The sequence below is a fragment of the Pan paniscus genome, chromosome 18, assembly GCF_029289425.2.
Source record: "Pan paniscus chromosome 18, NHGRI_mPanPan1-v2.0_pri, whole genome shotgun sequence".
NCBI lineage: Eukaryota > Metazoa > Chordata > Mammalia > Primates > Hominidae > Pan > Pan paniscus.
This window is the reverse complement of record NC_073267.2, coordinates 78076397-78090921: the sequence shown is the minus strand read 5'-3', so window position 1 is coordinate 78090921 and position 14525 is coordinate 78076397. Positions and strand designations below refer to the sequence as shown.

General features: G+C 47.5%; 1 protein-coding gene and 1 non-coding gene across 18 annotated transcripts in view; both read right to left on the bottom strand.

Annotated features, from left to right (window-relative positions):
* ZFP90 (ZFP90 zinc finger protein) overlaps positions 1-14138 on the bottom strand; it is a 70611-nt gene extending 56473 nt beyond the window's left edge. For 2 of the 17 annotated variants that reach the window (XR_010110276.1, XM_063597698.1), the window contains exons 1-2: positions 4590-5532; positions 4114-4181 (exon numbers count right to left, since the gene is read on the bottom strand). Coding sequence is in view for 15 of the 17 variants with exons in the window: in XM_063597698.1 (XP_063453768.1) it covers positions 4114-4181; positions 4590-4941 (420 nt within the window). In the remaining 2 variants the exon portion in view is untranslated. Of the gene's footprint in view, positions 1-4113; positions 4182-4435; positions 5544-10084; positions 10243-10473; positions 10579-13425 lie in introns of those variants that run through there. The other 15 variants (XM_055100395.2, XM_055100393.2, XM_055100394.2 and 12 more) reach the window with 15 other exon arrangements.
* Positions 8277-8420, bottom strand: LOC112437493 (U4 spliceosomal RNA). Its single transcript, XR_003026091.1, has one exon. It is a non-coding gene; the product is annotated as a U4 spliceosomal RNA (small nuclear RNA).
* Positions 14139-14525: the final 387 nt, after the last annotated feature.

Sequence of the window (14525 nt, the reverse complement as noted above, 5' to 3'; positions counted from 1 at the left end):
GAACCTGGGAGGCAGAGGTTGCAGTGAGACAACATTGCACACTACACACTGATAGAGCAAGACTCTACCTCGAAAAAAAAAAAAAAAAGGGCAGGCCAGACACAGTGGCTCACGCCTATAATCCCAGCACTTTGGGAGGCTGAGACAGGCAGATCATGAGGTCAGGAGATCGAGACCATCCTGGTCAACATGGTGAAACCCTGTCTGTACCAAAAATACAAAAATTAGCTGGGCATGGTGACACATGCCTGTAATAAAATCGCTTGAATCAGGGAGTCAGAGGTTGCGGTGAGCCAAGATCAAGCCACTGCACTCTAGCCTGGCGACAGAGCAAGACTCTGTCTCAAAAAAAAAAAAAAAAAAAAAAAAGGCAAATAAGGATGCATAATGTTTACATAGACATTGCTACTAACAATCCTATAAATACACAGCTATATCTACGTAAACATTCTAAATGGGTATCCCGGCTCCTCCATCTCTGCTCCCAGTCCCATCCCGCTTCAGGTGGAGCCAGTTCAGGAATTTGTTAACTATGTTCAGGGGAAAGGTCCCACTCATCACAACACCTCTCTAAAGGAACTATTATCAAATATAATATCAAACTTTTTCTCCTAGGATTCATCATTCATGGCAATCTTTTAAAAAATCTAGGAAGTTGTATTAGTTCCCTGCCCCAAATCATCAGCTCAAGCTACACTGGCCTCTTTGCTGCTCCTTGAATACACCAGACACACATCTTGCCGCTAGGCTGTTCCCTCTGCCCAGAGCACTCTTTCCCTACACATCTACTCCCTCATCGCCTTCAAGTCTGCTCAGGTGTCACCATCTCAATAAGGATAAGGCTTACCCTGACCACATCATTTTAAATTGCACCCTGACTACAAACCTCCCACCTCCCCACTCAGACCCCCTTACCTTTCTCTAGCTTTTTTCCCTCTTGAGATACTACTGCCTTCTAGGATACCATACAATTTATTTATTTACTGAATTCTTCTGTCTGTCCTCTCTAGAATGTAAGCTCCTTGAGAGCAGGGTCCTAATTTTGTTCACTGAAGTTATCCCAACTGCCTAGAAAAGTGCCTGACACATCATAGGGCTCAATGACTACCTGGTGAATGAGTAGATGAATGAATGATGAATGAACGAGTTACAAGGCCAAAAAGAACAAGTCCAAACTCCTTCTATTCTCCTCTACCCACTGCCAGCAGCCCACAGCTGGTGTTACAAAGAAAATGCTTTAATGAACATGCACCGCCATCTTCTTGCCTCCCACCTCCCCTGATTCACCAAATCAATCAGCTCTACCCTCTCCCTTTTGTTTTTTGGGGTTTGTTTTTTTGAGATGGAGTCTCACTCTGTCACCCAGGCTGGAGTGCAGTGGCAGGATCTCGGTTCACTGCAACCTCCACCTCCCAGGTTCAAGCTATTCTCCTGCCTCAGCCTCCCTAGTAGCTGGGACTACAGGCGCCCGTCACCATGCCTGGCTAATTTTTGTATTTTTAGTGGAAACGGGGTTTCACCATGTTGGCCAGGCTGGTCTCGAACTCCTGACCTCAAGTGATCCGCTTGCCTCGGCCTCCCAAAGTGCTGGGATTACAGTCCCCTTTTGTTTTCACCTGCTTAGACTCTGCTCCTATTCAAAGGTGAAAACTCCACTGACTTCTTCCCACCGGCAGAATGTCCTGGTCCCTCTCAACTCCAAGCAGCCTCTGGACCTCCACAACAACACTTGACACCAGCTCTCTTGCGCTCTACTTCTGCAGGAGACTGTCTGCTCCCATTAAATTAACTTTACAGTTAAGCAGTCACAGGACTCATTACTAATCTTTGCATTCCCCTGAGGGTCATGCTCAGAGAAAGGGAACCACTGCTAAAGGGAAATTTCTGCCTGAAAAGCCCCGTTTAGGACCAGTGTTCTGTTCTGTCCTTCATCCCTGGTTATCATCTGCAGCCCGAGTTAGATAACCCACATGGACACCATCAGGCCATTCAATGAGAATGCAACTGAGCCAGGGCGTTCAGGGAACATAGCTTGAAAAGTCAAGTTTACAGTGGTCCTTAAAATTCACTGCTCAGAACATGAATCCACTTTCACCACTAAAAAGGTATCCTCCCACTATGGAAAAGACCAGAGTCCCTGATGAGGTGTTAAGTCATCTAATTCCCACAAGCCTATGGAGGACACTTTGTATGTAAAGGGGATAACGATCATGATGTGCTCTGGCTCTCCTCAAACCAAGTAACTGTCTTGTTTTAGTATTGTCAGGTGTCTTACTCCTTAAGGCTCATCCCTGTAAAAACAGAAACATATAATAAGAAAATATATATATATATATATATTAGAAAAGGCAGGCCGGGCCCGGTGGCTCACGCCTGTAATCCCAGAACTTTGGGAGGTCAGGAGATCGAGACCATCCTGGCCAACATGGTGAAACCCCGTCTTTACTAAAAATACAAAAATTAGCTGGGCATGGTGGCTCACACCTGTAATCCCAACACTTTGGGAGGCTGAAGCGAGCACATCACTTGAGCTTAGGAATTCAAGTCCAGCCTGGAGAAACCCCATCTTTACAAAAAAAACAAAAATTAGGCCAGGCGTGGTGGCTCACATCTGTAATCCCAGCACCTTGGGAGGCCAACGTGGGCGGATCAATTGAGGTCAGGAGTTCGAGACCAGCCTGGCCAACATGGTAAAACCCTGACTCTACTAAAATACAAAAAAATTAGCCAGGTGTGGTGGTGTACACCTGTTAATCCCAGCTACTAGGGAGGTTGAGGCAGGAGAATCACTTGAACCCAGGAGGTGGAGGTTGCAGTGAGCCGAGATCATGCCACTACACTTCAGCCTGGGTGACAGAATGAGACTGTCTCAAAAAATAAAATAAACCAAAAAATACAAAAATTAGCCGGGCATGGTGGCGTGCACCATGGCAGAGGTTGCAGTGAGCCAAGATCATGTCACTGTACTCCAGACTGGGTGACAGAGACCCTGTCTCAAAAAAAAAAAAAAAAAAAAAAAAAAAGGCATGAAGTATTGTATGCTTAATTCACTATAAACTGCTCTTTTGAAGGACATTACTAAGTTGGTGTTTTTATCTTTTAAATTTTTTTTTTTTTTTTTTTTTTTTTTGCAGAGACGGAGTCTCACTATGTTGCCCAGGCTGGTCTCAAATTCCTGGGCTTAAACGATCCTATTGCCTCAGCTTCCCAAAGTGCTGGACTTACAGGTGTGACCCACTGTACCTGGCAACTTGGTATTTTTATTTGAATTGATCTTGATGTCTCACACACCTAGCAACTACAATCTGTCATTTTCCCTTAATTCTAAAGAGAGTGTAGATTCAAAGATACAGGTACCATCTGGATCTTGATGTATTTTCACCAATATGTAAATCAATGGATAACCTTAGAGTTGTGACGCTTCTAGAAAATGCCCCCTCTGCCACAAGAATAAATGGGTTCACGAATCAGCCTCACATTAAGGTGAAGGCTGGACTTCTGGCGGTGGGGAGTGAGTTGCTCTATTACATTTTTGTTAAAGCAGAAAAGGACAGACACAAAATGCTCTGGGAGAATCAGCCCTGGTTTTGTTTTTGGTTGTTTTTTATTTTGTTTTGTTTTTGCCTCCTTGCCCAAGTAAGCCCATCTCCAGCCTCTTCCTAGACATGTTCTAACCAGGCTTCTACGGCCCCTTACGGACTCTCTATGGGCCCTGGGTCAGAAGCTGGGGCTCCTCTCTCCTCACTTGCCGACAGTCACTTCCTCCTCTACAGTGTTCCATCCTGTGACCCCACTCTCTCCATTTCTTATTGACAAGAGTTCAAAAAACTGGCGTGGCATTCAGGACTCTCAAAACTGACACTTCCCAACGCATCCAATCTCAACTCCTCCCACAAGATCGCACCACACTGGCCCTCTCTACCCCACAGAGCAGCCTCCCCTTTGGGAATCCAGCTCCCCAAAGCCTGGGGTTTTGCATGGCCAGGAGGCTCCGATCGAGCCAAGCAAGTAAGGGAGTCGCCAGGCAGAGAACAATAACTGCTCCAAACACCTTTGGGAGATGGGATGGATAGATGGATGGGATGCCCAGGAGGTTAGGAACGCGTTGCTCACCTGGGGCGCGGCGGTCGGAGGCCTCGGGGCCATTCCTGCCTCGCCAGGGCCCGGCTCCGGGGCAGGAGCTGGGGAGAAAGGACAGGGCCCACTCACCCCGCTGCAACACCGACCCCACCCCGCCCCGCCCCTAAACCACATCTCCAGGGGAGATGGTGGCGAGGACCGCGGAACCAGCCCGGGCCTGCCGCTCCCCATCCCCGAAATGAAAGGCTCAGCGGCCTCCCGGACACCCCCCTCCGGCCACGCCCAGTTCCCTTCGCAGGGTGGTGGGCGAGGCCCGGCTGACACCCGCCAAACCCAGGAGGGGTCCCGCCCAGACCCGCGCACTCGGAATCACCGCCTCTGGGGGGCTCCGGATTTCGCGACCTCCGGCCCACCCAGAGCCTCAGGCAGCTCCTCCCGCCCCCGCCGAAGGCTCGGTTATCTCCAATTCTGATCTGCGGAGGGGCTGCCCAAAGGGGCCTCAGCCGCACCGGGGTCGGACAATGGCCGCAGCGGCGGGGCAGAGCCGGAAGTGCGCCTGCGCACTCGGAGCCTCGCTCCTGCAACCCCGGGTCCACGCCGGGCGCGCGAACTACACTTCCCAGAGGCCCGCGCGCGCAAGCCCCGCCTAGGCGGCTTCCGAAGGCGCGTTAGGGACCCCTGCGAGGGCCGAGGGAGGCAGCCAGTGTGGCTCGAGTGTGCGTGTCCCTGTATTCCAGTCACTGTCCGCCTCCTCTTTGCAAGGGGCTTGTTGCTAGCTGGGGAATCGGCCGAGAAAGACCCTGGTTTCAGGGAGCAATCGTACGCCCCTTTCGACGAGGCTGACGATAAAAACGCAAACATGTCAACAAGATAATGTCAGGTCTTGACTTCAGCGGTAAGAGTGACACAGGAAGGGAGTGAGAGCGTCAGAGGGTGGGGCATTTACATCTTCGTCAAAAGGCAATTTTCCATTTTTCATTTTAGAGAAAAAAGAAACTTCGGACAAATCCGTGGCCTCCTGAGCAATGTGCAAAGGCAGATCTACTGCCGTGTTATTTCATTACTTCGTATCCCCTTACGCAGGATTTTGTTTGGGACAAGCAAACAATGATAGAAATTTTCTCTCTTTTTTTTTTTTTTGAGACAGTTTCGCTCTTGTTGCCTAGGTTGGAGTGCAATGGCGCGATTTTGGCTCACCGCAGCCTCCGCCTCCCGGGTTCAAGCGATTCTCCCGCCTCAGCCTCCCGAGTAGCTGGGATTACAGGCATGCGATGCGTCACCAGGCCCGTCTAATTTTGTATATTTAGTAGACACGGGTTTTCTCCATGTTGGTCATGCTGGTCTTGAACTCGCCTCGGCCTCCCAAAGTGCTGGGATTACAGGCATGGGCAACCGCGCCCGGCCCGATGGAAATTTTCAACACAAAGATAGGTCAACTTTTAGATACAGCTATTAGGTTTATGTAATTATGTCTTATATATCACAGACATTCAGGCTACATTTCCTAGATTTCAGCTTGATTTCTTAACATTAGAGCATTGCATACCAACATGGTAGAAAATGACTGCAACGAAATGTTCCTGATATCACACTGCTTTATCAAAAATATGAACATTCAAAAATAAATGCTTTATGCCGGGTGCAGTGGCTCAAGCCTGCGATCCCAGCACTTTGGGAGGCTGAGGCTGGCGGATCACCTGAGGTCAGGAGTTCGAGACCAGCCTGACCAACATGGAGATAGCTCGTCTCTACTAAAAATACAAAATTAGCCAGGCTTGGTGGCGCATGCCTGTAATCCCAGCTACTCAGAAAGCTGAGGCAGGAGAATCGCTTGAATCTGGGAGGCAGAGGTTGTGGTGAGCCGAGATTGCACCATTGGACTCCAACCTGGGCAACAGCAGCAAAACTCCATCTCAAAAAAAAAAACAAAACAAAAAAGGGAGAAAATTTCCATCACTGTTGGCTTGTCCCAAACACAAAATCCTGCGCAAGGGGCTAACAAGTAATGAAATAACATGTCAATAGCACAGGGAGGCTGAGGAGGGAGGAGCCCAGGAATTAAAAGACCAGCTTGGGCAACATGGCAAAACCCTGTCTCTACAGAAAATACAAACATTAACTGGTTGCAATAGTGTGCGCCTGTGGTCCCAGCTACTTGGGAGGCTGAGGTGGGAAGATCCTTTGAACCCAGGAAGCAGAGGTTGTAGTGGGCTGTGATTTCACCACAGCACTCCAACCTGGGCGACAAAGCGAGACTGTCTCAAAAAATATATATAAAAATTAATGAATGCTTTCTATCACTGCTTTGTGAATATAGTGGTCTGGAATTAGCAGAATGCATAATTCACAAGTATGAATTAGAGTGGACCGGGAGGCCTCTCTGAGGCAAGTGACTTAGTAGCTGCAACTTAAGGCAACTGCAGGCTGGGCATGGTGGCTCACGCCTGTAATCCCAGCACTTTGTGAGGCTGAGGGGGGCAGATCACTTGAGGTCAGGAGTTCGAGACCAGCCTGGCCAACATGGTGAAACCCCATCTCTACTAAACATACAAAAATTAGCAGGGTGTGGTGGCGTGCGCCTGTAATCACAGCTACTTGGGAGGCTGTAGCAGGGGAATCGCTTGAACCCGGGAGGTGGGGGTTGCAGTGAGCCAAGATTGCACCACTGCACTCCAACCTGGGTGAGAGATGGAGACTCTGTCTCAAAAAAAAAAAAAAAAAGCCCAACAACAAAACAACTGCAGGTGCATAAGGGGAAAAGAATTCCAGGCTGAAGAAACTGAAGGTGCAAAAGCTGTCAGATGGGAACAAGCTTGGTGTGCTTAGGAACAGATAGATACCTAATGTACCTTAGCAGAGTGAGGGATAAGAGAGTGAGCAGAGGGATAAGAGAGGTAGGGCAGGTAGACTGGGACTTGATGGAACAAGGCTTTGGAGGTTGTGATGAGGGGTGTGGATTTTGAGTATGATGAGAGCCATTGGCTTAGTAACAGCAGTGGAGTCACTTATTACTATGAGAGAATAAGAGGAATTTTTCTTACTGTCCCAGAATTGGTAACCAGGACTCAGAGTTGAGGATTAAGTTCTGCATTCCAAGGAAAGATGAAAACATGTGGGGTGAGAACCTCTCAGGTCTTATCAAAGGAAGCTGGGTGCTGAATTCTGAATTTGCTGTTACTATTAACCATTGACGCAATGCCACCCCTTTTTTTCCCAGGCTATATAAGAGTATGACGGGAAAGAAAAGGAAAAATCCGTACCCAGGCACAGTGGCCTATAATTCCCACACTTTGGGAGGCTGAGGAGGGAGGATCGCTTGAGCCTAGGCGTTCCAGACCATCCTGGTCAACATAGTGAGACCTTGCTTCTACAATAGTAATAATAATGCCAGGTGTGGTGGCATGCCAGTAGTCCCCAACTACTGGGGAGGCTGAGGTGGGAGAATCAGCTTGAGCTAAGGGAGGTTGAGGATGCAGTGAGCTGAGATCGTGCGCACTGTACTCCAGCTGGCGTGACAGAGCAAGACCCTCTCTCAAAAGAAAGAAAAAATTCCTTAGACGAGTAAGCCTTCCACCTAGTGCGGAAGGCAGCGTTCACCACCGCTCCTACTTGCAAGATGAATGTGAGAAAGAGCACTCAAACATTGAGCCTACCCAGGAGAGCAGAGGTTTTAAAACCTGCACTGGTACTTCCCAGAGAAAAGGGAAAGAGAACAACGCTGTTTGTAAGGAGAGCAACCTGAATTTCTGCTGTTTGTGTAGAAAGTGCATGTACTGGAAAATAATTGGGCTTTTAGCCCCCAGGGGAAAGGTGTGCAGTTCACAATAGTAAGAGGCTATGGAATTAACTGGGTGTGAGAAGAAGCTCACACCCATTTGGAGACTGAAGGAAGCTGAAGCAGAGCCGGGTGTTCCAAGTCAGGTATCTATTGGTTTCCTTTAAGGAACTCACAGATGCACTTCTGCTTCTGGGAGTGTGGCTCAGCAACTTTAATGCTGGATAAAATAACTTAAAAATCTTTTAAAATGTATTGATGAGCTAGAAAATTGGTAAGGAATACGGAGAAGCCCAAACCCAAACAAAATGAATAAACTTAGAGAGTAGTAGGCAGAACATGGAACGCTAGCTTTCACCTGGGAATCATTTGCCAAATGAGGCAAACTTGAGCTTTGTTTTTCTTTTTTTTTTTATTTCAGTCTCCGTAGAGACTGTCAAAAATTAAATTGCCAATGCCTAGTATAGCTCAAGTCGTTATGGCAGTGTTGGGAAAAGTTTTCAATTAGCAATAATTGTGCCTCGGATAAACCTCATTGGTTACGATACTGCCACTGCACAAAGCTAAGAGCTTTGTTTTTCATAGTCCTGTAGGCACAAGAGCCAAGTGACAAAACCCATACCCCATCCAAAGCAGGGTATCTAATAGGAGACACTCCCCACCCCACCCAATAAAAATTGGGACTCCATAGATGAATACTCCCATGGTAGAGACTGCAAGGTAAATTACCTGTTTCAAACTTTGACAATGAGTAGGGGGGTTGGTGGGTATCTTTCCTGAGAATTTGTAACCAAACCTGGTTCCTATGTGGAATTACAGCCTGTATTCACAGTCCCTGGGTGGTCCAAAAAACTGCAAGCTGAGAATGTAGTTTAAATTGGTTCTCGGCTAACAGTGCTTCCAGGCATCTGGCAGAATCAAACATAAATCCAGTCTGGGAGAACTTACCTTCAGTCCAGGCTTCAAAGAACTTCCCCAGATATAATCCCAAGAAATATGAGCTCACAGCCATGAATCACAAACACAAAGCACATGCATAAAACATGGAACCATGAATGACAGACAGAAAAAATAGTATAATATTCATAACAACCTCAAATATAGGGAGTTGTCAGACACAAAATTTATGATGTCTAATATGTTTCAAAAATTTATTTTATTTTTATTTATTTATTTTTTGAGACAGTCTTGCTCTGTCACCCAGGCTGGAGTACAGTGGCGTGATCTCAGCTCACTGCAAGCTCTGCCTCCCAGGTTCACACCATTCTCCTGCCTCAGCCTCTCAAGTAGCTGGGACTACACAGTCACCTGCCACCAAGCCAAGCTAATGTTTTGTATTTTTAGTAGAGACAGGGTTTCACTGTGTTAGCCAGGATGGTCTCGATCTCCTGACCTCGTGATCCACCCACCTCGGCCTCCCAAAGTGCTGGGATTACAGGCGTGAGCCACCGCGCCCGGCTGTCAAAAATTTATTTTAATAAACTAAAGTAGGGGTTGGACATATGAATAAAGAACAAGAGTCCAAAATCTTAAGAACCAAATAGAATTTTAAAAATGGCCGGGCACAGTGGCTCACGCCTGTAATCCTAGCACTTTGAGAGGCCGAGGCAGGTGGATCACAAGGTTAGGAGATCAAGACCATGCTGGCTAACACAGTGAAACCCCATCTCTACTAAAAATACAAAACATTGGCCAGGTGTGGTGGCATGCGCCTGTAGTCCCAGCTACTTGGGAGGCTGAGGCAGGAGAATCACTTGAACCCAGGAGGCAGAGGCTGCAGTGAGCCGAGATCACGCCATTGCCCTCCAGCCTGAGCTACACAGTGAGACGCTGTCTCAAAAAAAAAAAAAAAAAAAAAAGAAAATCTTTAAGTTAAAAATGTAATGCACATGGTTAATAATAGATTAGACACAGCCGAAGATAAAATTAGTGAATAGAAGGTCGATCTGAGGAAATTATCCACAAATGGATAAAGAGATGAAAAAAAGTTTAAAAAAGGCAGAGAGCTATAACAATCTAATCTGGGTTCCAGAAAAAGAAGATAATTGAGGCAATATTTGAAAAGATAAAGGCTGAAAATTTCCAGAACTGATTAAAGATATAAAGATTCTGGAATCCTGACACTCCAAGCCAGATGAATAAAAATAAATTTACATTGAAACACATCATAGTGAAACTATAGAACACCAAAGAAGATCTTTAAAATCCTAGAGAGAAAAAACAGATTACCTTTGAAGGAATGAAAATTAGAAGATGGCTAGCTGGGCGTGATGGCTCCCAGCTACTCAGGAGGCTGAGGCAGGAGGATGGCTTGAACCTGGGAGGTGGAGGTTGCAGTAAGCTGAGATTGCACCACTGCACTCCAGCCTGGGCAACAGAGCAAGACTCTGTCTCAAAACAACAACAAAGAATTAGAAGATGGCAACAATGGAAGACAGCTAGAATTATATCTTCATGAATGAGGATTAAATAGAGGGATTTTTGGAAAAACAAAAAACAGAATGTCATCAACAGAGACTCATTAAAGTTGGGTGTCTTTCAAATGGAAGGAAAATGATTCCACATGCAAAGTCATATATAGACAAGGAAACAGTGAACAAAGAAAGTGGTAACTCTACCTCCCAGGCACGGTGGTTCACGCTTGTAATCCCAGCACTTTGGGAGGCCGAGGTGGGCGGATCACGAGGTCAGGATATCGAGACCACGGTGAAACCCGATCTCTACTAAAAATACAAAAAATTAGCCTGGGCGTGGTGGCAGGCGCCTGTAGTCCCAGCTACTCAGAGAGGCTGAGGCAGGAGAATGGCGTGAACCCGGGAGGCGGAGTTTGCAGTGAGCCGAGATCGCGCCACTGCACTCCAGCCTGGGTGACAGAGTGAGACTCCATCTCAAAAAAAAAAAAAAAAAAGAAAGTGGTAAATCTATGTGTAAATCTAAATTAAAATTGACTATATAAAACTATTGATTATGTCTTGTGGGTTTAAAAAAAGATGAAACTAAAATCCAGGTCAACAGAAAAAAATCAAGGTTCTCCTGATGAGAGATTAAAGGTTCTAAGATTATTATATTGTTTTGGAGGATAGAGAGGGACTTCAGTGGGTTGACTATATGTCAAAGGTCCCTATGGCCTCTCGGTCTCTCACTTTCTCTGAATGTCAGTATTTGTTTCTCTTTCTCCTTTATGAAGACCTCACAGCCAGTCAACTGAACTTTTTTCCTACCAGGGCTCTTGATTCTTTTATCCCCACTTGTGCTGAAACTGACCTACAAAGTCCAGTATCATGCCAGCTGAAAATTGCTGGGAAAATGAGCCTGTTGACAATTTTTATACCCACTTTTCAAACCCACTTATCTACTTCACCTCCAGTCTTAGAGACAGATGTTCCTTTGCTGATTTGGAGAAACGTGCTCTCTCTCGGGGTCTTTGGTCCCCAATCCCTTCTAATCTATCATCCATATTTCTTCTACATCTCACATTTTTTTCCTTTTGGCTTTTTCCATTGGACCATTGGACTTACAACCATGCTTAAATCTGTCCCTTCTGAAAGACACACACACACACACACACACAGATTTCTTGTCCCCAGATGTCTCTCAGCTCCCATTCTTCTTTACCCCTATGCGTTTCATCTGAACTTCTAGAAAAAGTATACCATCTTGTGAAGACCAAGTCCTCACTTCCCATTCATGCCTTGTTTGACTGTTGTTTGGCTTCTACCTTCACCTTACTCCGATACTGATTTTCCCAACATGTCCAGTGATTTAGCTAGTTGATGACCTGACTGGACATCAGGCAGATTTTATCTAATGCTTTATGGCACTTATCTCCCTGGAACTCTTTCCTCCACTGGCTACCAATACTGCCTTTTCTGGAACTCCTAGAATTTCTCTACATCCCACCTTTCTCCCCACTCCACCCATTTCCTTTTTTTTTTTTTTTTTTTTTGTTGTTGTTGTTTGAGGCGGAGTTTTGCTGTTGTTGCCCAGTCTGGAGTGCAATGGCACAATCTTGGCTCACTGCAACCTCCGCCTCCTGGGTTCAAGCGATTCTCCTGCCTCAGCCTCCCGAGTAGCTGGGATTACAGGCGCCAGCCCCAACGCCCAGCTAATTTTTGTATTTTTAGTAGAGACGGGGTTTCACCATGTTAGCCAGGCTGGTCTCGAACTCCTGACCTCAGGCGATCCACCCACCTCGGCCTCCCAAAGTGCTGGGATTACAGGCGTGAGACACCACACCAGGCCCTTTCTTTTTCTAACAGCTTTACTGAGATATAAATCATATACTATAGCGCTCACAGTTTAGAGTGTACAATTCAGTAGTTTTTACTGGATGTAGAGAGTTATATAACCATCACTATAATGGAATTCTAGAACATTTTCATCATCCCCAAAAGAAAACTTATGCCCATTAGTAGCCATTCCCTAATCCTACCCTGCCACCTTGCAGTCCTAGGCAACCACTGTTCTACTTTTTCTCTATGTAGTTTGCCTATTCTGGACATTTCACATAAATGGGGTCATGCGGTATATATTTGTTTATATGTGTGTGATTGGCTTCTTTCACTTGTTGTGTCAGAGGCATGTGACCCAGAGCAACTCCATCTTAAATAGGAGCTAGGTAAAATGAGGCTGAGACCTACTGGGCTACACTCCCAGACAGTTAAGCCGTTCTAAGTCATAGGATGAGATAGGAGGTTGGCAGAAGATAGAGGTCATAAAGACCTTGCTGATAAAACAAGTTGCAGTAAAGAAGCTGGCTAAAACCCACCAAAACCAAGACGGCAACAAGAGTGACTCTGGTCGTCCTCACTGCTATACTCCCAAAAGCGCCATAACAGTTTACAAATGCCATGACATCAGGAAGTTACCCCAAATGGTCTAAAAAGGGGAGACAATTCACCCCTTGTTTAGCGTATCATCAAGAAATAACCATTAACATGGGCAACCAGCAGCCCTCTGTTGATGGCATAGCCATTCTTTCATTCCTTTACTTTCTTAATAAACTTGCTTTTGCTTTGCACTGTGGACCTCGCCCTAAATTCTTGCTAGACAGCCAAGAGCCCTCTCTTGGGGTCTGGATAGGGACCACTTTCCTATAACAGTAGTGCTTCTGAAGTTCATCCATGTTGTAGCCCATATCACCAACGCATTCCTTTGTATTGCTGAATAATATATGATTATACGGACATATCACATTCTGTCTAGTCACTCATCAGTTGGTGGGCATTTGGGTTGTTTACACTTTTGGCTTTATTGTGCTCCAACTCGGGCTCAAGTGACCCACCCCCGCCTCTCCTCCCAGGGTGCTGGGATTACAGGCGTGAGCCATCGCACCCGGTCTCAAAAATTTTTATTTATAAAACCTGGAGTTGCTATGGGAGAGCGGACCAACTGGATATTTTGGAGAGTGAAACTCTCCCCATTCACAGAGCTCTAGTGGTTGGCTCGGATTTCTGTGCAGACGGAGACACACACGAACACACACACTCGGGGGAATTCATCGGCTCCTGCTCACAGTTCCAAAACGCCACCCCAACCAGAACCACCCCTAAGCCCTCAACCCAGCGTACCAAGGTACCAGGTGCACCAGAAGTGGAGTCTGACTCGTGCAGCTCTGCTGACTGCTGCTGGGGAGGGGGCCCCGCCCAAGCTGTACGTCCTGAGCCTTGGGGAAGGAGCCGAGCCCCTGAGGAATGGGGGTTGGTCGACAGTGAGTCCCAGAGCAAGGACGCGCGCCCCGCGACTGCGGCCCCGGGTTGGAAGCACCGACCTCTTCTCCGCTCCAGGTCCGCGCTCGGGGCTGGCGGCGGGGGCGCCGGGAGGGAAGCGGCAGGCTAGTTGCAGGGGAGGCGCCTCGCCCAGCACCTGTCGCAGGGGGTCGGGCAGCCAGACTCCGTCCGGGCAGTCGTCGAGTTGCAAGGCGCGGAACCCACCAGGTGCTAAAAGCCAGCAGCCATGTTCTCCCTCTCTGTAAGTCGCCGAGCCACGGGCTGGAAGGGGAGGGCGGGGGCGTGCCTCCCAGCCAATCACAAGCCACGTAGTTCGGCGCGCGCTCTCTCCATGACAACGGCCTGGGGTTCTGAGAGCTCCTCTGGGTTCTGGCCAGCTACTCAGAGTTCGAAGGCAGAAAAGACCGACTCGCAAGTCCCCTGGAAACCGGGAACGCAGGGGCGGGACGAGAGACACTGGCAGAGGTCTCCACGTGCCCAAGTGGTGCCTCAAAGCCTCTTCAAACCCCGCGCCCCGGTGGGCAAGAAGGCACTCCTGGGCTTGGAGGGCGGAGGATGAGGCATTCAGCGGGACCTAGTCCTAACCCCGCCTGGGAGAGCATCAGGGACCCGTCGTTAACGTCGACTGCCTTTCTTGTTGCCTGCTCTTTCATATCCACGAGAATCCCATTCTCCATGATGTGCTTATTTCACGTTGCATGTCTATCAAAACATCTCATAGACCCCATAAATATATACACCTACTGTATACCCACAAAAATTAAAAAACAAAAAGAAAAACATCTACAAGGGACCGGGCTTGGTGGCTCACACCTGTAATCCCAACACTTTGAGAGGCCGCGGCCGGGGGATCGCTTGAGCCCAGGAGTTTGAGACCAGCCTGGGGAACACAGTGAGACCACCCCCCACCCCCGTCTCTACAACAACAACAAAACAACAAC